The sequence below is a fragment of the Neopsephotus bourkii genome, unplaced genomic scaffold (genome assembly GCF_033783945.1).
Source record: "Neopsephotus bourkii isolate Nb327-2 ecotype Australia unplaced genomic scaffold, CSIRO-AGI_Nbou_v1 NB_168, whole genome shotgun sequence".
NCBI classification, from domain to species: Eukaryota; Metazoa; Chordata; class Aves; order Psittaciformes; family Psittacidae; genus Neopsephotus; species Neopsephotus bourkii.
Window position 1 is genome coordinate 2,548,944 of NW_026900684.1, and position 21,980 is coordinate 2,570,923.

General features: G+C 39.3%; 1 protein-coding gene across 1 annotated transcript; it reads right to left on the reverse strand.

Annotated features, from left to right (window-relative positions):
- Positions 1-12,736: 12,736 nt before the first annotated feature.
- FGF20 (fibroblast growth factor 20) lies at positions 12,737-19,824 on the reverse strand. The gene is made up of 3 exons (XM_061370059.1): positions 17,312-19,824; positions 14,998-15,101; positions 12,737-13,855 (listed from the first exon to the last, which is right to left on the reverse strand). The coding sequence occupies exons 1-3, from the start codon at positions 17,610-17,612 to the stop codon at positions 13,610-13,612; spliced, it is 651 nt and encodes a 216-aa protein (XP_061226043.1). The 5' UTR covers positions 17,613-19,824; the 3' UTR covers positions 12,737-13,609.
- Between the last annotated feature and the right edge of the window lie 2,156 nt (positions 19,825-21,980).

Sequence of the window (21,980 nt, forward strand, 5' to 3'; positions counted from 1 at the left end):
GATATGATGAAAGCTAGCCCTCCATTATAGTTAACTGAGTAACATTATTTTGCATGGAAAAAAGTTATTAAATATAAAAAACATTTGCAAAGAGCTGCAGAAGGGTATTTTTTACCTAGTGACCAGGTAATTGAAATGACATATGAAATTCAGTGGAAGTCATGTTTCACCAACCTTATAGCCTTCTATGAGGAAGTAACTAGGTGGATGGATGATGGTAGAGCAGTAGATATGTTTTTTCTTGATTTCGGTAGGGCATTTGATACTGTCTCCCACAGCATTCTCATAGATAAGCTAAGGAAGTGTGGGCTTGACGATCAGGTAGTGAGGTGGATCAAGAGCTGGTTGAAGGGAAGAAGGCAGAGAGTTGTGGTCAATGGGGCAGAATCTAGCTGGAGGTCTGTGACTAGTGGAGTACCTCAGGGGTCGGTGCTGGGACCAGTGCTGTTTAATATTTTCATCAACGACCTGGATGAGGGAACTGAGTGTACCCTCAGCAAGTTTGCTGATGACACTAAACTGGGAGGAGTGGCTGACACACCAGAAGGCTGTGCTGCCATTCAGCGAGACCTGGACAGGCTGGAGAGTTGGGCGGGGAGAAACTTGATGAAATTCAACAAGGGCAAGTGTAGAGTCTTGCATCTGGGGAAGAACAACCCCATGTACCAGTACAGGTTGTGGGTTGACCTGCTGGAAAGTAGCGAAGGGGAAAGGGACCTGGGGGTCCTAGTGGATAGGAGGATGACCATGAGCCAGCAATGTGCCTTTGTGTCCAAGAAGGCCACTGGAATCCTAGGGTGTATTAGAAAGGGTGTGGTTAATAGGTCAAGAGAGGTTCTCCTCCCCCTCTATTCTGCCTTGGTTAGGCCACATCTGGAATATTGTGTCCAGTTCTGGGCCCCTCAGTTCAAGAAGGACAGGGAACTGCTTGAAAGAGTCCAGCTCAGAGCCACAAAGATGACTAAGGGAGTGGAACACCTCCCTTATGAGGAGAGGCTGAAGGAGCTGGGTCTCTTCAGCTTGGAGAAGAGGAGACTGAGGGGTGACCTCATCAATGTTTACAAATGCGTAAAGGGTGAGTGTCAGGATGATGGAGCTAGGTTTTTTCAGTGATGTCCAGTGATAGGACAAGGGGCAGTGGGTGTAAACTGGAGATAGGAGGTTCCATGGGAACATCAGGAGAAACTTCTTTACTGTGAGAGTGACAGAGCACTGAAACAAGTTGCCCAGGGGGGTTGTGGAGTCTCCTACGTTGGAGATATTCAAGGCCCGCCTGGACAAGTTCCTGTGTGATGTACTCTAGGTTACCCTGCTCTTGCAGGGGGCTTGGACTAGATGATCTTTTGAGTTCCCTTCCAACCCTTGGGATTCTGTGATTCTGTGAAAAAGCGATCTCACACAGTAGTGGTCTCCAACTAGCTACTGAGACTCAGAAAAAGGATCTAGTGTTACAGCAGGTAGTTTCATGAAAACTGAGAACTCATCTCAGTTCTCAGGAGTAGTGCAGGAAAAAGCAGTCAAGAAAAATGATAGGGCTTACTTTACATGAATTCGTTCTTAGAGCACAAACCAGAAATCATATCCCTATATCATGAATTTAGTAGACAGTTTCATCAACGACAAAAAGAATAGAAATAAATTGGGAATAAGGACATTCAAAGGTACCCATATAAGGTATGAGTCAAATAGAGAAAGATAGAAAGAAAGATAAAAGGCAAATTTCTGTATTGAATATACAATTACATAGTGGAAATCACTTAGGTGCTAAAGTTTTCATAAGCTCAGAGAAGTTTAGACAAATTTGTGGAAGACAACACATAAACACAAACGTTCAAATACAAAGGCATTGCCTCTAATTCAAGAAACCCCTCTGTTCCAAGGAGTTGGAGAGTAAAAGGGTGCTGGGGAAATAACACTGTATGTTTGTCCTGGACATATATTCACCTCTGGCCTTGGCCATTAGATAGGGCAGGAGAGTGATTGACAGACCTTCTGGTCCAACCTGGTACCACTGTTCATAAGGAAAAAAACTATTAAGAATAATTAATGCTATGTACATGCTTCAGAATGTTCTCAAGTGCCACATGCTTCAGATGACATCCTTTTTTTCCCCCCCCGGGAATGAATTCTGCCTTTGAAACATACAAACACAATTTCCACCTATAAAGTGGGGTTTGCATTTTGAATCATTCCATCCATGCAAATCTATATTTCTATACTTTTTGCAAATCAGTAGGGTTTCAGTCTTGCTGGAGGAATATTATAGTAAAGAACTATACTAGTTTTACTTCAGCATTTCTTTATCGGCAGCTGTTCTGATAGCAGCAGAACTTTTACTGGGAAAAAAAATAATTCCCTGTTAAAAAATGCAGTTTACATTTCTCCCTTTTTGCAATATACATGCTGCCAACAAGGTTACTGATGTACTGTTTCTTCTGATTGTCCTTCTCAAGGTTACAGAGCTAGTACTGCAGGTGCCTGATAAGAGAAAGCACCCTCCTTTGTGTTGTACTGTCCTTCCATGAACAGAAGTCTCAGGCAGTGTGCTGAAGTGGACTGGTTTTGCCTCACAATATTCCTTGCTTGAGGGATTTCTAGTTTTCAAATAACATCTGATGTGACAAGCATTTTAAGAATCTCTGGTTCTTTAAAATGCCACCTATTCCTCTGGAAAGGCATGTTAGCAAAATGCCATGTCCTTTACTGGCATTTACCCTGAAGGCTAGGAAAGCATTTCTGTGATAAGTGGAGTTCTGAGAGTACAGAATTACAGCAAATGTCTTGCAAAGACCTACTTTAGGCTGGTTGTTATTCCTGCACTCTATCAGAGCTGATTGTTTTCCCCTGTCTGTGTGAAATTATTAATTCCTTGTGTTTACACCAGAATAAACATAGCACAGATTTGGTCACAAACTTGTGTCTCTGATAGAAATGCCTCTTTGGGACTGTCTTCATTTTTGATTTATTTAAAATGTCATGATTATTAGCCCCCTACTTTTCTTTTCAAACTTCATTAAGAATATAAGATTCTCTTAATTTACTTTTCGCTTCTACTTTATTAGCAAGTTACTCAGTTCCACGAAATAGAATAGCAGAAAACTAACATGTCATTGGGTCCTTGGAAGAAGAAAGACTACATATAACATGATGAGATGACACAAGTCTATTAAAAATAGAAGGAAAGAACACAAACAGAAGAAATTAATTATCTAAATACTGATGATATATGAAAAAAATTGGTTTCTAATCTTTTTCTGGTTTTTTGCCATCTACATGGCTATGAATTGTTGGGGTTTTTTTCCATAGTAGCTTTAATATAGCAAGCAGAAATATAACTTTTAAACTGAGGTCTTTAAAAACTAAATCCAAGATGATGAGGATGAGGATTATGATGATGATGATTAACATTGTTATTATTCTTGTTAAGAATAGTTATTGTTGTTATTGTCTGTAGTATAGCAAAAATATACTGCAGATCATGTTTTATAAGTTCATTAAGATGCATTATAGTTGGCTAGAGCTCCCAGAGAAGCTGAAGCACTTGCTAATGGCTTTGAAATATGTGTTCTATCATGCCTTCATGTTAAAATACCTTCTGGCAAAACTTGTCTTCTCATTGGACACAATCAGATACTAACTCAGATTTGAAACATACAATTCTCACATTCATGTTTACTAATATATTAATGTTTCACATTTAAAAAATAATTCACTGGAACATAATTTTTCTCTTTTTTTTATAATACTAGAAAAACCTAAATGTTCTACAGAGCCATCTGGGGATTTAGGAAATTTTAAATGTAAATCATATATATGAAAAACTACAGAAGTGAATATGAGCACGTAACTCTATTAGCATGTTTTATCTACAGATGAATGTGTCAGACCAGGACAGAACAGATAGCCCAAAGTCTTTAGAATTTTGTATCATGAGTCACTGGTGCCAAAAAAAAAAAGTTACTATAAAATTATAGTTTGATCAGCATTCACTATCAAACAAATTCATGCTTCCCATTCAGTTTGCAGAATGTGTGAAAAACACCATTATGGTTGCCAGTAATCACCCTTGTTTGACTATCTAGCTGGCAAACAAAATACAGAATGCTGAGGGATATGAAAACTTGTACCTCAAAAGGCCTCAGGCACCACAGTTCAGACAAAACGGAAAGTGGTGTGTAATGCTACTGAATGTTTTTAAAAGGAAAAAGTTCTTCTGCCTTTTAAGTATAGGCAGCCAATGAGATTTGCATCAGAACATTTTCTGATCCTGCTTCCCACCTATATAACCAAGGGCTAAACGCTAGCAAAGTGGTTTGATCTCAGACTGCTGTTTTCTCCCCTCTCTGCACACACACCTTTGCTGCTATTCATATCCCTCAGTGCACTGCTTGTATCAAGCACTCATTTGCATTTCCTAACCCTTCTCTTTTACCCATCTCAGCTCCATTTCTTCACACAGAAACACACTGGTGTTACTGCTGCAGGCTAAGGTAGCCGCGCTGGGTGAGGGATTTGGCATGTCGCAGGAAGCGAGGCATTGCTTTCCTTGAGAGCAGTAAGAGATGCCTCTTCGTAAAGCCGGGGCCAGCTTTACAAAATCCAGAGTTGCCTCTCACAGTAAACACTAAACAGTACAAGCATCTGTGGCACAGCCTTCATCAGAAAGGTCCAGCTCTCTCCAATTAAACAGGAGATAAGGGATGATCAAGGAATTCAGTCTATAGTTTCTAAAAAATGAGAGGGTAATTAGGAAGACTTCATTTCCTCATGAATCTGAATGTGGCTTGTGAAGGGAGGTAAGAGGATATGCATGTAGAAGAATTGATGACTGACAGATCAACTTTTTGGAGGGAACCAGCTTCATGGAGAGCATAGTTTGTGCAAATAGTCGGGGAATTGGGACTGGGAATTGTTCATAATACATTAACCCCATCCTGCCATTCTCAGTGCTTTGGACCACTTTCTAATTCTGCCTTTCTAATTTGACAAAGAGAAGCGGAGATGTTAGCCAATTATGATTTAATTAGCTGAGTATTCCCCTATATTTCTAATGATCTTAAAGAGATTAATTTCCTGCTATGCTGTATGTATTTACTTTCTGGTAACAGGAAAAATAAATGTTATACCTTGTAAGTCAGCAGCAAAATACATTAATTTTAGTATCATTACACATTTATGAATTCTGTATAGAAAAGCAGAACACCAGCCAATTTCCTTCGCTTTTTTTTTTCAGCTATGTGAAGGAAAGCCTGAACAAAAAAAATGAAGTTCAAAAACACCCAAAGATCAAAAATACATCTTTTGATTATTTTTCCTTTACTATCAGATCTCTTCTGCTGATTTGAATAGGTTACCTAGGAGAAACAATGTATAAAAGTCTGTCTTTAGATCTCTGATAGGAAATCCCCACTGCAGCAATAAATATTCTATCTGTGGCAGGCAATTGGCAAGCTACCTTGATTGTGATAGTCCCTGGCTGACAATCACACAAAAGTGAGACCAGAAAGTATATCTTAAATGTTTCAGCACTTGGATTTTCCTAACTACTCCTTTCAAGTACTTTATGAACAACTTGTATATAGATCAAAACATGCTAATTTCATCATTGCTGGCCAGCATCATAAAAGAATCATGAAAGCATATGGGCACACTCACCAACTTTTTAAGCAACCAAACCTTTCATAGAACTATTGAAGTTTCTTCATGAGATAAAAGAGTTTTCTGTTTTGAAACAATAGTACCTCTTTTTTAATATTAAAACATATGAGAGTGCTATATGTCATTCATTATCTGTCACCTTTTCATTTAAAATGCTTTCAAGGGGCTGCCTGAATACGTAGAAGTAGCAAGGGCTAGTATACTGCACTGCCAAGATAGCTTGGAGTTTTGACCCTGAATACACTGCCTAATTCCCCAAATCAACAAGGAAAAAAGTACAAAAAAAAAAAAAATGCAATACCTGGTTATGAGATTATATCTTATTTTATCTCTCTTGCAACAGTATTTGAAGGAGCACTGAGGAGCTGCAAGTGGTCGGTTCTCAGATATGTGCAGGGGTAGGAAATCCATCCTAAAGTGTAACCTAAAGGGAGGAGGTAAGAGCATTAAGAAAATACAGACTTGCCATATGAAAAACATCAACAAAGCAGATAGAATGTCTTAAGGCAAACTCTGCTAATAACCCAGAATTAGATGACTTGAGCTTTTCAGAGGGTATGTGCCCTGAATAAAACCTACAGAAACATCTACATTTTACTTATTGCAGTTGTTTGCCTAGCACCATCATAAGAATGAAGAACACTTTACATAGTTAAAATTAGCAGACACATTCCTAGATAAAAAAATTTATCGCTTCATTACAGTAAACTTGAGGAGTTAATTGAGGTTATAAGCCACAAAACCAGAACCACTACAGAAATGCAGGTATCTTGGGCCCAATTTGTAGTAATAAATCAAATGCAATATGGCACCTGCAATGGTACTTGAATATAAACCTGAGATATTTCTGGTCACATCAGACAATTTCACCCTGCACCTTACAATGCTCAGCAATCACAAAGCACAAAACTCACCCTGAGAGACTTTATGATTTTGGAATGTGTATGGATGACACCATGACCTAAAAGATGAAGTGTGAGTGACTAGGTACTATGCCACACACATGTTTAGGGTCTAGTGTTTGTTGGTTTCTATTTTATACATAAAGATTATAGCATAGAATTAAGTCCATTTGGTGACTGTTAAGTACTGAATTCTAACTCACTACGGAAAGTTTGGACAAAGCAATTGTCTCATAGAAAAATCTACTGCCCATTTATTCAAAGAGGAATAAGACTGTAGCAAGAGAGGGTATGCTTTTGGATTAGCTGGAAAAAGATTAGTAAGAAAAAAACAGGTATCCAGATCCCTACAGTAAATTATAGGGGGTAGCTAAAGTGGTTTCTGTAAAAAACAAAAAGGAAAAGGAGAGAAGCCTCTGATCTATGTTAAGAGCTGCAGATCTCAAAGTTTGACTGGAGGGCCAGCAACACAGTATAGCTTTGTAGAACCATGACAAGGAGTTTCCTGAACAGGAAAAGCTACCATCTGACATTTTAAAAATCAAATCCTGTTATAAATCATACCTGGAATAGAGTAGCCTACAAGCAGGCATCTGTATCTTTGTGTTAAAAGTTACCAAACGTATAGACCATTTTAATAGGCCCATTCTGCAGCAGGTTAAATCTCCTGACAAATTTGCAGTCACGTGTGTTATAAGACTTTTCTGTGGTTGTTTAGCTTGATGATTTATTATAAATACTGACCCCTTATAGGTGTTTAAATTAAGATTTAAAGACTTTAATAGACAGTCCCATGTTTGAATAGCTGGAAGAAAAGGCAGAACAAGAAGCATAATGCAATTCTGACTTTTCATGCTGTCATTGGATTATGCTACTTTTCAGAAGAAGTAGATGGCCAAAGTGGTGCTAAATTTAAGAGATGAAGACACAGTCTTTGTTCAGCTAAAAAGGAAAAGAGTTTCTGGCTGGAGTTCAAAACTTGATAAGCTACCCGTTCAGTAGGATCTCTAGTAACAAAGACTTACTAATTGTGACAATCATCTTGGAGCTTGCAAAAAGTCCTCAGAATATTCCCCTTCCTACCATTTCACCTCCACCACGTTCATGCCAAGTTCCAGCCAACTGGCTTCCGCCCATATTTCTACTAGAAAAAGAAATTATATTCTTCTGGCTCAAGCAAAATAGGAGACATAGAATTAGCATTATTAGGATATTCATGATTTGGTAGCTAATATTACTTTATGCTCCTACCTAGAAGTTTCAGCACAGCAAGGGTCAACTGCTAAAACTCATAGGTCTAAGCACCATCATAAGTATAAACCTATCACCTCCTTCTGATACTCTCAATCATGTACAGATGAAACCATCCTAAGGCAAATCTAGCCACCATGAGCCCCATGTTCATGGCTCGGGCACCTTACAGCCACTGGAATTAGAGACGGATGGTAGATCTCACACAAAAAATAAAAAGGCAGATATGTTCCCTGAAACACTGAGACTATTACTGCCAGGAACAAAGGAAATGCTTGCAATTTTAGAAGCATCTTCAATGGATATATGCTCGTATATATATAAAAGATGACATTTGGGTGACAAATGTGATTTAACTTGAGCTCTATTCATAAATCAAGTAACACTCAATATTTGAAGATATCCATGGCAGTGGTTTGTGATATTTTAAGTGTGAATAAAGTATGATTAAGTTTTCCTATAATTAGAGAAAATATATAAACCAGGATTTTATCACAGAAAGACTTTTATTAAACTCACTTTCAGTAGACCACCTTTCTAAAACTCTTACTCCTTTCCCCATGAATTGCAATTACTAGAGATCTTCTATGATAACAGAACACCAAAACCATTTTGGATGAGTTTGAAATACAGAGTGCTACTGTCACCACTGTGTTAATTCAGTATTTTCCCTTTTTCCTGAACTTCCAGAATGGTTGTAGTGTCCGATCATGTTGCAGATGAAACAGTTATTTTGGCAAGCTGCCAACCAATTTCTGTTTGAAACTTAATCTCTCTCCAACTGGCAATAGAAGTAACTGTTTGACCTCTTCCCTGTTTAGGGTTTTTTTCACCCTATTCGCACACAACTGATTCATAAAGTTGTCATGGTTAAGTATGTTCCACCTGAGAATGTTTTACACCTTTCTGGTTTTTTGCCCACAAATCTCGGACTGGTAAGGGTTCTTAACAGCATGATAATGCAGCACTGTTAAGTGCTGCAAAAATCTGTATCAAAAAACTTAGCTACAATTAGTGCCATAAACCAAACTTTCCTGATTAACATTTTGACAGAATAACTTCAGAATGTTTTCTTTTTCTCTCTACCATAGACAAATTTATTTATTGCCTTGTACTGAGACAAGAACATGTATACATGACACTAAGTATGTCAGACATACACTAACTAACAGCAACGATTTCACCACAGCAGCTGAATACACCACAGCAAAGGAAATTGTTTTAAGAGAAATGTCTGATAAAGTGCAGGTTGATGCAGACATCCAGGAAGTGCAGAACTCCACCATCATGTTCTTCAATGTTGTAAAATGTTTATTTCTCTTTTCTGCCTCGTAAAAGGAAACGACCCAGAGGAGAATTGACTAATCCTAGCCAGGTCCTAATCTTAGTCAGGATTCTACTGTGAATGCCCAGAATATAAACCTTATTTCTACACTCTTTCCCATGCAGTAGAGATGTGGTGTGGTCTGATCTCGGGCAGCCATTGTTATGTTCCTATAATTTCAATCTTCAAATGGTTGCACTACCAAAAACTCCACCAAATAACTGCAGTGACTTTAAAAGCAACGAAGTTAACAGGTTTTTTTTCTCATGAAAAGCAAAAGGATCAAATGCAGAGGTTTCCAAAAAGGCCTCCTTGCTGATAGCTTCTCCATGCAGTATGGCACAAAACTTAAGCATCTTAACCACAGTGCTCTCAGTATTTATGACACAGGCTTGGTTCAGTACATTAAAGCAATAGTGAAGATGCATTTATGGTGTATAAAACTGGCTGAGCTCTGTTTAGTTCTTTGCTGTACAAAAAAAAAAGGAGCACGGCAAACCTAATGGTTTGCAATGGTATAACTAGAGCCACGGTACAATGGTACTAATATGATTACATAAACTGAAAAAACAAATAATACTAATCGCACCCATAGCCCATATGGCTGCTGGTAAAGACCTCTGTTTAAGTAAAACATCACAAAGCTAGTAAATCATGATTGGTTGGCTATGAAAAAGAGTTAATAAAGCACATAAAGAAACAAAAATAGCTGGAAATTGAAGCTGATATTAAAATGTACTTGCTAAATGACTCTCACATGTCAGAAGTTAAATTCTGCACAACCCTGGAGCGCTACCAGAGTGCATGGCCATACCAGTGATTTGAAGTTTCAGACAGAACCAGTGAAGCTGGTCTGTCACACCTGAGCATGAGGATAACATCAATAAGCTTATGACAGAAAACCTGAAGACAGCGCCAAACTTCTCCATGCAAACACAAATGGTTAAGCCCAATGAAAGGACTCTGTGCCTGTTGACTACCTCTCTCTTTTTCTGATTATATCAGCTTACCTGATAAAAAGTACCCATTTCCAGAGGCATTTGGGTTCTCCTATATCTTATAACTCTTACAGCTGGAAGACTTCCACAAAAGACTGTTAAAAACACTGCCATCTGCATTCTGACCAAGAGCACAAAGATTAATAAAAGTAACAATTTTACTTCAAATGTGCTCAGAAGTCAAGGTTACCCCTGGGTTTCAAAAAATCTCCTGCATGGCCAGTATATTATTTCTGACACAACTTGGAAAAGAAAGCAGCAGAAAACAAAGCATGTGAAGAAATACAGAACTGGCATAGAAAACTCAATTTCCAGCCAGCTCAGAGATCAAAGGGACAAGTTTTACAGCTACTAGGAGAATCAGTGAGAAGCAGAAAGTGGGGCTGCACCCTCTATACAAAATCCATAATACCTTGAATAGTTCTCCTTCCCTGGAAAAAAGGAAAGGCAAAAAACAGAGCAGCTACTGACATTTTCTCTGCCTTCAGAGATTTCCCCTGAACCTCTGTATTACAGCAGCCCCACAGCTTTCATATTGATAGGGCTATGCAAAATGTAATGAGAGGTAGACTAGATCATTAATTCTAATGGCTAAACAAAACCAACCCCTCCCCTTTTATCCAGTTGGGCTTTCTGAAACCACACAAATAAAAACAACCATTGACAACTGAAGTTATTAGTCTAATGACATCTGGAAAGAGCTACTTTGAGGGGTTACTTTTGCATCTGCCGTTTTCAAACTACAAAAACATTAACTGCATCTGAAGATCATGATGGACAGAATATAACAGTGAATAAAGAAATGCCGCAAGCAAAATGAAATAGGAAAATGCAGTATCTTTCTTCAATGCAGTACATGAGAACTGAAAAAGGAGGCTGTGACAGATTTTTAACGCTCTGGAGGTTTTATACAGTCATTCATCACCACCATACCTGCTCCATTACATTTTGTTCAAGGGTTATTGGCATATATCTAAAATGGGAATGGGGCAAGAAATGATAAGTATATATTGCTTTCTTCATCTGAATGTTGGCTAGGTGTTTGGATGCAGAAGTTTCAGCTGATTATTCACCACTTATCCGTGGTTACTGTTCTGGACTGTGTCATATCTGCAAAAGAAAGATGCATAATAACAATAATAACAAGGATTATAGCCTTTCCCATCTTCAAAGTACTTTTGAGGTACTTGGATTAACAGTAAACTGCTAATCCAAAGAAAGACAATTCTATTTTTGGTATGATTTAAACACTGTGTTTGCCAGAAACGCATGGAATTATGCCCTGAGCAGCAGCCAGGGTTTTTTACACAACTTTTTAACATGCGGAGCAAAAAGAAAAATCTATTTAAAGCAAATACTTTAGTTCTCAGCTATTGATCTATTACTAATGTGACTCAGTGTCATCCATAAAATCATTATTTCATGATAAATTGAAGTGCATTACAATAGTATTTTATTAAGCTGCATTCAGTGCATAGTAGATATTTCACTGCCTGTTTGGCAGAATATTATAATGAAGCCTTTAACTTTTCTAAGTTGCATTTCGCAAGCCACAAAGTGCTGAAACTTTTTTGTGTATCTGAATTCAACTTCTGTTAGGCAGAGCACAAAATGATTTTGTCTGCAGTCCATCAGTAATCTATACTCGTCCACTTCTTGTTAGAGATTGAAAGAAGTTGAGATACAGTAATGGCTCTAGCCAGCGTGTTATATACTGGAAAATGCTTTTTGTTGGTATCTTGGTTTGACATAAATGATGTGTATGCAGTACTTGAATCACATCCACAAAACTGAGCTAAAATAAGTTGGAGCCCACTGGGAGCGTTGGCACCTGAAACACGAGCACATGTCTGGTACATTATAAATATTACTGCCCTCTCCTGGATTTTGTTGCAGGCCTTTTTCTGGAGCAACCTTTCCCATGGAGGTGGTAATCACCTGATAGAAAGCTTTAGCAAGTTTAGGTCTAAATCATGTAGGTTCTGTCATTAACCCTTGGTATTCTTACAGAGGGCAGAAACTTCCTCATTAGTCAATATGTAGATGAGTTTGTGCTTCATAATTGACAGCCCTGAGTTACTTGAAATTAAATTAGTGTGATCTGTTGTATAGCTGTAAATAACTAGCCTAGAGACATAGCTCATCTTTGTCCTGACAGTCTTCATACAAAATCTTCTACAGAGATTATTCCTTAAAGGAGGAATTAAGATGAGGAAGTAGCCTCCTTTGGCTCCTCTGCATTCCGTGGAAAAACAACCTTCACCCACAGAAGCTTTCCATTCAGCAGTATCAGAAACCTCTTATTCTGATACTGTTTCTCCTTGAACTATTGATAGGGAATATAATCAAAATGTATACTGTTGAGAATCATACATGAAAATTTTAAGTAATTCAGAGAACATTTATTTCTTAGTAAAGACAGTAGGAACCATTTGGCAAAAGAAGAAAAAGAAATCAAGCATGCTGTGATTTGCATCAAGATTTCAAGAGCTAACACTTTTTCTTTCAAAGTAACTGCAATACATGTCACAAATGTTGCAGGTTTGAAATGTTACACATAGTGTGCTACCTGACTCTCAATTTAAAAATGACAGTAAACCAAATAAAGTAAAATAATCTTTAATTCCCTTCTTAAATGTGCATTGGAATTCAATACAGATCTGTAAGGCACTCTCATAGGTAAAAAAAAAAAATTAAAAATTAAACATTCTTTTAAAAAATAATGACAGTCACAAGGCAATGGTATGTGCATAAAATATAACCTTATCTGTAACTGATAAACAATGAAATATGAATGCTCAGGGTTTGGATGCATTGCAATGTAATGTCATTTCTGCCTCATGACACTACTCAAATGTAAATATTGGCACTGTAAATGATTTTTCATTGGGGTTAGGGGCTTGTATTCTCTTCATATCCCAGTAAAAAATAAACTCTTTAATAAATAAATATATAAAATAAATATATGCTATCTGGAGATGTATAAATAGGTCCATTCTGAAGAAAAGTTCCAGCTCTATGATGCATCAACATCTAAGATTCATTGCTAAAGTGGAGAGACTATGACTTCATATACAGTTCTCAGGTTTTAGTACTATTTAACAGTCCATTTATTTCTGTTTCTTCCAGCTGTCGTCTCATCAGTGTGATGCAGGTAGTCCTCTGCTAATTCACGGACTATAAGTAATCCAGACAAATTTGCCAAGATTTTGTTATTTTTAAAAAGTCACACTCCAACTTCCCTCTGGTTACTGGCTACCAAACAGTTCAGCAGGTTTGAAGGAGGATGGTCCACTGTCAGCTTTAAGGCTTGTCTCCTAAATCCAAAGGTTATAAAAAAGATGCTTGCCTATCACAAAGTAGCTTCTTCCAGTCCATCACCCCAGACCTCTGCAGGTTCCTCATGCTGGTATTGCTATGAAAGCAGGGGCAACAGCTCCAGTGTGGGGGCGTTTTCCCCACAGTTGCCCCCTTCCTCAGCTGTATCCTAAGACATCTTTGTACAGTTCTGGAACTCTTTCAGGATCCACGGGCCGGGGCAAGAAATGAGTGAACTTCTGGTGTCTTTTGGACCTTGCCCCATCTCTGGGAGTACCATCTTTGTTCAGTGCTACGAAGTATCGCCGCCCCGAATCTCCATGTTTGTACACATTGGATGAGTAAGTGTTGTACCAGTTCTCTTCAAACTGTTCCCTAAAGATGCATTCAGAAGTTAGTTTCTCCTACAGAAAAAAAGAGCAAAGAAAAATAAGTCAAGCTGTTGCTAGATATCATAACACACATAGAAAAAATACACGATAGAAATAAACAAAATGACTTAGGCTCTGTGTAGCCTTACTGTTCATTTAACTGTCAACACATCAAACCTCAGAAGAGTATGTAGACTTGACACTGAGTCTGGAAGCCTACTTTAATCTTAATTGTTTTTAAAACTGGACCTGTACATATACAATTTTGCATCTACCATTCTAGAAATGAGATTTGGTGGAAGGACTCAGATGCAATGGAACATATCACGAAGATACTTCCATGTGTTCTTTGTGGTATGCATCACTTCTCACATTTTAAACCACAAACAAAGTAATTGGAGAGACAGAGTATTTTATCTCAAGATGTTTTAAGACTTGAAAGGAGAAGAGTCTAAGACTTACGGGAAAAAATCAAAGATTACATTTTTACAGTCATATGTTGAAGTTATTTAATAGACACAAATCAAATGCTTCATTATTAAATGAAAATATTCCAGTCAGGATCTACAGATGCTGCCAATATTCTTGCAGCACTTCAATTTTTCAAAAGTGGCACCTAACTTTGACATATGGTATTGTACACTTTTGCCCGGCATTTGAAAGATTGCTTTTATGTTAAAAAGCTGGTACCTGGAAGTACCACCCGCTGATCTGTAAAGGAGCATTAGGCTATGCATAAAGTAAGTCAGGACATTATACTAATTGTTGTTTATTTGTTCCCTAAATATCCTTTTATCTTTTTTCCAGTTGCATTCAATGTTTTTGATGATAGAGTATGCACCATGATTCACTGGCAGTATTGATAGAAAGAAAATTAGATAGCAGGCAACTTAAATGCTGTTTGAATACTTGGTTTATCTACTTTTTGTTATAATTTAAGAGGAGTATTTCTTTTTTATTCTCTTCATCTAGAGCAGAGAAACTTTTCTCATCAAATATTCAGTATCCAAGGGTATACAGTATACTTTAAAAATGTGTTATACATTTCCACAGGCAAATATGTTAGTGTTTTGAAAGCTAAGATGACATCAGGTAGCTGCTTGAGGGGTTTGCACAGTGCTAAGAAGTGAATCAAAACTTCGACATGTATGATCTGACTTGAAAGTGGTACTTACAGAGCCATAAAGTTCTCCCTTCTCATTCATTCCAAGATAAAGGCCACTGTCCACACCTCTAATACTGACCAGTCCCACTGCCACACTGATGAATTCAAGGATACCTGAAAAAATAAGAGAGATTGCTTTAGTTCAACCTGTAAGCATACAATATGTAGCATCCAAAATACAGTAGAAAACAATAAGTGAAAAATAAGTAGAAAATAAATTTACACATGATAGTAAATGTGGCTTAACTTCTCTGAAATTTCAAATACTGCATTTGAACATGCAAGGGAAAGCATCTGAGAAGCTGCATCTAGGAACAAGAACCCTACTCCGTTTAAGAACCTGGGGTATTTTAACACAGAACATGCAAGGATTTTACTCAGCACTGACTCTAAAGCCTTCAGTACTATGTGCCTGGAGTCTATATTGATTACACACTATTTGCTAAACTGCCTACTCAAACATTGGAAGATAGGTTTGAATTACCTGAACACATACTTTGCTTTCTCTATAGCGTTATCTTAAAAAAACACACCCATTATCAGATCATTTGAATAGAAATCAAAGTACAGATGGGAATTTTATATAACAGAATCTACCCACAGGAAAAAAAAAAAGTATTTGCCAGACATCTTATCTAGCATATGGGCCCACACCTCTTGACACAACTTGCTGTCTTCAGTACAGGCTTTTTATGCGCATGAAATATGCTTCTTATTTGATAATGTTTGGGTTATAGTAATATAAATAATGCATTTGCCCCAAAATGTAATATATATTAATAATATATTCAAGAGATGAGGCACTATTTGAAGCCTGAATTTGGCAAGGGTATACCGACATATTTAACCAATTGATATGCACAGATTACAGTACATATAAAACATGAAAGAAAGGGAATGTGTGAACTGGCTTTTTGGAAGTTGTTAGCAGTGTAAACAAAGCCTCAAAAAGAAGTTGTTCTAGAATCATACCTGAGATTCTGCTGTGCAGCACCAAAACCACAAAAGTCTGAATCTAAGATAAGTGGGTTTAAGTGGCGCATTTGATAACGACATTTGTCTATTTGCTGTGTTTATAGTTACTCTTTATCATTTAGGACCACTTTTCACTCTCACACAGATGGACTGTCTGGACTACATGACAATTTAAAATGTTTTGAATTTTAATTGAGCTTTGCAGGTTTCTTATTTATATTACCAAGCAGCAAGGAAAGTAAATCCTTTACAAAGAGTAAGCATTACAAACTGATGCACGTAAATCATCCCAGTCTTCCAGGTCCTGAAGGACAAAGTCCCATAAAAAGAGGTGGAGGTATTTTGTCTTTCTGGTATAATTTTCTAAGCCAGCCTTTCTCAAACTCTAATAAGCAGGTGACTCAACCCACAAAGCAACCACATCAGACAAACCTGCCGAGAATAGTGGTAGCATAAAGGAAGAACGTTTCTAAAAAGCCCAGTAAATGTTTGATCTGGGGCTTTTTAATTTTTTTCCTTTTAAAGCAAAGATTTATTTCATGTTTACACGCTGTAGGAAATCTTCCTTCTGAGAACTGTTTGACTACTGCTCTTCTACTTCTGAAAACACCCATGTGTTACAAAAGCAATTAAGAGCTATTCCAGCAGATTGTTTTGACTATGGAGAGGAAGATAGGAAACTCTTGAATCACCTTTTTACGACTGCTAAATCAATACACACAAAAACTCACATGTAATTGACAACGGCAGGTTTGTTCAGATGTCCAGTTCCTACGGCTACTACCTAGGATTTACTCTTATATCACAGGAAGCATTTATATTTTGGGGTTGCCTTCAGCTGCTTTTGGTTTATTGACAGAGAAAGTTGACTGGGAAGCATGTTACAGATTTGAGCAAAGAGGTATTTTAGGCCCCTCTGCTTCAACCTTCCACCCTGCAAACCAAAGCAGCCTAACCCAGTCTAAGGGTCAGGATGCCCAGGAACTGTATTATTCTACAAAGACTCAAGCAGCTGCGATACGCACCGGGAACACAGAAAAAGTCGGTCGGACTTTAGACCCTCCCCACTAAACCTGAAGCGCATTACCGCAGTGCCAGCCACCCAAGCAGCAGCGGAGCCCGGCAAGGGATGCGCAGCCCCTTTGCCCTGCTGCAGCCCCAAGATTTGATGCCGCTTATCCCACCGATACCCCTGCCCAACACCACCGGTCCCGCACCGCCTTCCCCTTGGCATGGGAGATACATGTACACACGGACGCGCGCGCGCGCACGCACGGACACGAGCGGGAGCACGCTCCCGCGCAGGCCCGCAGGCAGAGCGCGACCGGGGCCGTGCCGCAGCCGCCTACCGAAGAGGCTGTGGTCCTGGCGGGTGCCGCGCACGCTGCCGTCGGGCAGGATCTGCAGGTGGAAGCCGGTGCGGCAGTACAGCTGCCGCCGCCGCAGGATGCCCTGCAAGTGAGCTAGGTCCGCTGCTGCCGCCGCTGCCGCTGCCGCGCCGCCGCGGGCTGCCCGCTCCGGCGGGGCGCGGCGGTCCCCGAGCAGAGCCGGGCGCTCCCCGGCGGGCGGGAGCAGGAAGTGGGCGCCCACTGGCTGCCCCAGGCCGTCCAGGCCGCCCAGGAAGCCCCCCACCTCGGCCAGCGGAGCCATGGGGGAGCGGGGCGAGCGGGCTAGGGCACGGCGGCGGAGAGCGGCTGCCGGCCTCTCCCGGAGGGCATGTGGGGGGGCGCAGCGGGGCCCCAAGCATGGGGAGCCGGCAGGGCCGAGCCGTGCTGAGCTGAGCCGAGCCGAGTCGAGTGAGCCAGGCGGCGCGGTGGTGTTTATACGCCCCGCGTGTGTATATATATATACGGCGGTCCCCCTGACATATGCTAATGAAGCCCTCTGCGGGGAGGCTGCGTTTGAAATTGTAAACCGGCTCCCCCTCTCCTCGCACCTTCCTCTGATCTGAGACGGCGGCGGGGAGGGAGCTCCGGGCGCAGCCCCCACGCCCCGCCGAACGCAGGCAGTAATCGGGGAGGCGGGGGAACGGCGCTCAGCGGGCAGCGGGGGGCGGGCAGGCGGGAGCGGGGCCCGGGCGGGAGCTGCCGGAGCATTACGTGGACAGGTGCAAGGAGAGGCAGGAGGGAAGAAGGAGAAAGGGCGTTACCTGAGGGTTAGACCTGCCCAGACACACATGAAAGGAAAAACACAAAGATCTGACAGTTTTACTCCCAGTTTCTAAAACGCTAATAAAATGTACATGCATTACCCTTCCCTTTTATCGCTTCAGCTACAAGGAGGGGAATTTCTACAGAAATTGGCATAGTCGGGAAGGTGTTTTCCCCTCTGCAAATTCTCCCTTGCATTTAATTTATCGTTAATGTGACATGAAACCGATTTATAGCGCTTGGGTATCGACACATCATCTTAAAGACAGAAATGGGCATGATGTCGTGGTTTAGGATAAATATTTTCAAAACCTACAGAGAAGAAAGATTGAGAGGTGGCTCCCCTAATCCATCTTCTTTGGGGTTTTGCATTGGGTCCGTAACCAAGGTCTGTGACCATCACAAATGAGCAATAACATCATCTACTGAAAGATCTCTGTTGTCTTCCTACAGTGTTTTGAAACAATTTAGGACTTTGCTGTCCTGTTCCAGATGAGCATATGCATTTTTTTTCATCCCCAGAGTAGAACGGTTCATGCACATAAATGCATTGGTGGAACACGTGTTCATTATTAGCAATGGTAAAAAAAACCCAAAACCTAAGAGCTTGACTTTTCCCTTCACTGCTTTTTTCTGTAACGTCTAATGAATTTTAGGACTCAAACTAGCGTTCAATATATGCAATGCAGTTTCTTGCCAGTATAAAATGCAAAGATCTCTCATAGTTTTTTCTTTCAAAAGTTCAAAAGAGAATCAGTGGCGGTTTAAGATTTCATTTAAACAAAAAAGTTGCAGAGAATCATGAAAGATTAGTTCTCCCGTCTTGCTCCGTGGTCTTTTCAATCACCGTCTAAATCTGAGAGATCAAATGGATTTGCCTGCTTAGCTTTATTTGCTATGGAGAGTATAGGGCTAATTAATTGGCAGGTGCTTTAAAGCAGGTAATGCTACACCTTTTCATCATTGCAGTCCTCGGTTCTGCCCCTGTGTGCACCTGAATTACAAAAAGGTTGCTTTAAAGCAAGTGATTTACTGTGGAGGGATTTAAAACTGAAAAAACTAACGCTAAATACAATGATCAGATAAATCACCTCAGAGGAGCGCACAGGCGGACCTGCTCTGAAGGCACTTACAGATAGATGTTATATTATTTTACCTTTCAGATAACAGGAGCCTGTCATGTGGTGGGACCCAAAAATCCACCATAATCGAGATTTCAAAGCACATCTGTGTAAACATTATCACATCAGTGTAAAACATCAACCAATGAGCTTTCTCTTTGAACCAAATCTACTTAATTGCAGTGCTAAATCAAAGAAATAGATCAAAGTTGAATAATCTATATGGCACCTATTTCTCAAGTAGCCTGTACATTGATTGCTCAAATACACCTAAAATGTTTGAAACATGCATCAAGTATTTTTATTGACATGATTGGCAGGTTAAGATCAAACTGTTCATCACAGCTGCTAAGTTGCAGGACATGTGCTAGGATAGTACACCTAAATGGAGGAAGTTTATTATTCTGTGTCTAAAGATGCTCCAGTACACATAATGTTTCTGAGTCCAAGCAGTACTCGCCAAGTCCTACAAAGAGTAGAGGGCTCTTCTGATTTGATGGCACCACTGTCTCCAGTAGAGAAGGGTTCATTTTGCAAACAAACTCCAAAATCCTCAGCCATCACACACTGGAAGACCCTTATGGCTAAATCTTTCCTGTCATATAGTGGAAACATTTAGAGTGGAATATATAACCTCAATCTTTCCCAAGTGGAGTCTTTAATGTCTGGGCACTAAACCGGTTATGCTGTTTTGTAAAGTACCAGAAAAGAAACAAAAAGATAAGAAATTTTTTTGTGTTTGCACTAGTCACGTGACAGGAAAAGATAACACTAAAGATTTTTCTTTTGCACCTTCTGAGACTATACCATGGGAAGTTAAATAATTTTGAAGAGTGTTTTTACAAGAGTACATAATTCAGCTTAAAAGTATACAGTACAATCTAATCGACTCTACGTATACTTCCTAGAGACGGCACTTTTCAGTGTCGTTGAACAAATACATATGTGGTCGAGTTTTCATTTCCATAGCCAAGTAGTTAGGGCTTCTATAGACAATATAATTACTGTGTATTTCCTAAGAATTGCATATTGTCATAGGCAAAACCTGGTAGCTACCAAGGGAGTGAAGAAAGCAATGGTCTGAAATCTTTGATAGGTAGGCTATATATATATATATATATGTCTATATATAGATAGAGAGATAGATCTAGGTTTCTGTCAAGGTGGATAAAAAATATCTGTTGGCTGTAAAACTTTATGCCCACCAATTTATTGCACTTTTATTAATTTTAGAACTCCCTCACAACAGTGCTGTGCAAGCCATGAAATTTCAATGATAAAATACTGGCTAGGAGAGTGAAGGGGGGAGGCCGTGAATACATGAGAAAGCAAACATGGCGTGGAACAAAAAAACAGTAAGTAGAACATAAAGGAATATGCCCAGCTGGAGATATCAGTGTATCATGGACAGTTCCAGATTCTTCCTAGACTGGACAAGAGAACATAGTTGGCTGCTTTCAACACAATGAGCACAACACAAAGAAGTTACAATGAGAGCCTTTCTGAGCACTGCAAGCTTAAGTAAAATAAGGTGTTTTCTTGTGCAGGATTTACTAGGAACAACAAAATAATTTTCACAGATCCATGTACAAATCAGGACATAGTCTGATGACCTAATGCCTTTTAAATGCAACACATACAGACTTAGAAGCATTTAGAACTTTTTCTTCTGAACTGATAAAGTTACATGTATGTATGCATGTATACATACATGTATATATAAATATACCTACCTATTTATGGTGCTGTAAAAAATATTTTCATATGGAAGTTGTACATTTCTTGCATCTTCATTTTTGTTTTGTTTCTTTAAATGAAGACAGAAATTCATAGAGCTTTTTAAGGTTCAGGATTTTGTTGTCCCTGCTTTTGTGGATATACCTGAATAACTCCTGCATAAGTAAAATGGGACAGAGAACCCGGGTAGTGAACACACATTTATACCCAGTTCCATCCAGTGAGAATGGACCTTTTCCATATATATCAACATTCAAATGCTGCTTCTGTCAGGTTTTATATTAGCTCTGCAAGAGGATCACTGGATAAAAACTACCTTGAGTTATTTAAACTACATAGTTTCTAAATCAGCACACATAAGATGTGCAGACAGCTTATGGTTTTTGACTTGCTGCACAAATAAATTGTGCTCTTGTTCCTAAATAAACACCTCAGCAGGGAAGTTCTGACTAACATACCCAGGTGTAAGTAGTTACAGATGTGTATTGGGTTTTTTTGAAGTGGAAAAAAAAATTAGCCTCAAGGTGTTATTGAAAAGTCATTAAAATGGTCATTAACCAATTTCAGGGAAACAATGTAAGCAGGGAGATAACTCACAGTCATGTCCACAGTTTAGGGAACTCATGAGTCATACAGCAAACAGGTTTACTTTGGGGCACTACACTGACCAAAAGTGGCTTCTTTTCCAATCAAATGGAAAAACTAGACTATTTTTAAAAGGTAATTGTATTGGTGAATGATGTCTCTTAATGAGGCAGCTAGAACTGAAAAGATCCAAGAGCCACATTGTACCAAATTTTCCAGACTGGATGTTTAGTCCCGTAACTGCAGGAGAAATACTTGAGTTTCAGTCATGCTAAGCACTGAAACTGTTATTGACACATAAATATTGGCCTTTGTATTGGCCTTTTGTCATTTAGTACAGAGATGTAAAACACATTTGGAGACGAGACTTTTGCTTGAGAAACATACATATATCATAAATAAAGCAGTAGACATGAAAAAAAATA

What these genes read in the sequence shown, in the direction of transcription:
- FGF20 (XM_061370059.1), bottom strand. Translation starts at nt 17,612, where the DNA reads ATGGCTCCGCTGGCCGAGGTGGGGGGCTTCCTGGGCGGCCTGGACGGC. An exon ending in CCAGGACCACAGCCTCTTCG is followed by an intron (nt 15,102 to 17,311) that starts GTAGGCGGCTGC and finishes TTATTTTTTCAG; the next exon opens with GTATCCTTGAATTCATCAGT. An exon ending in AGGGAGAACTTTATGGCTCT is followed by an intron (nt 13,856 to 14,997) that starts GTAAGTACCACT and finishes TTTTTTCTGTAG; the next exon opens with GAGAAACTAACTTCTGAATG.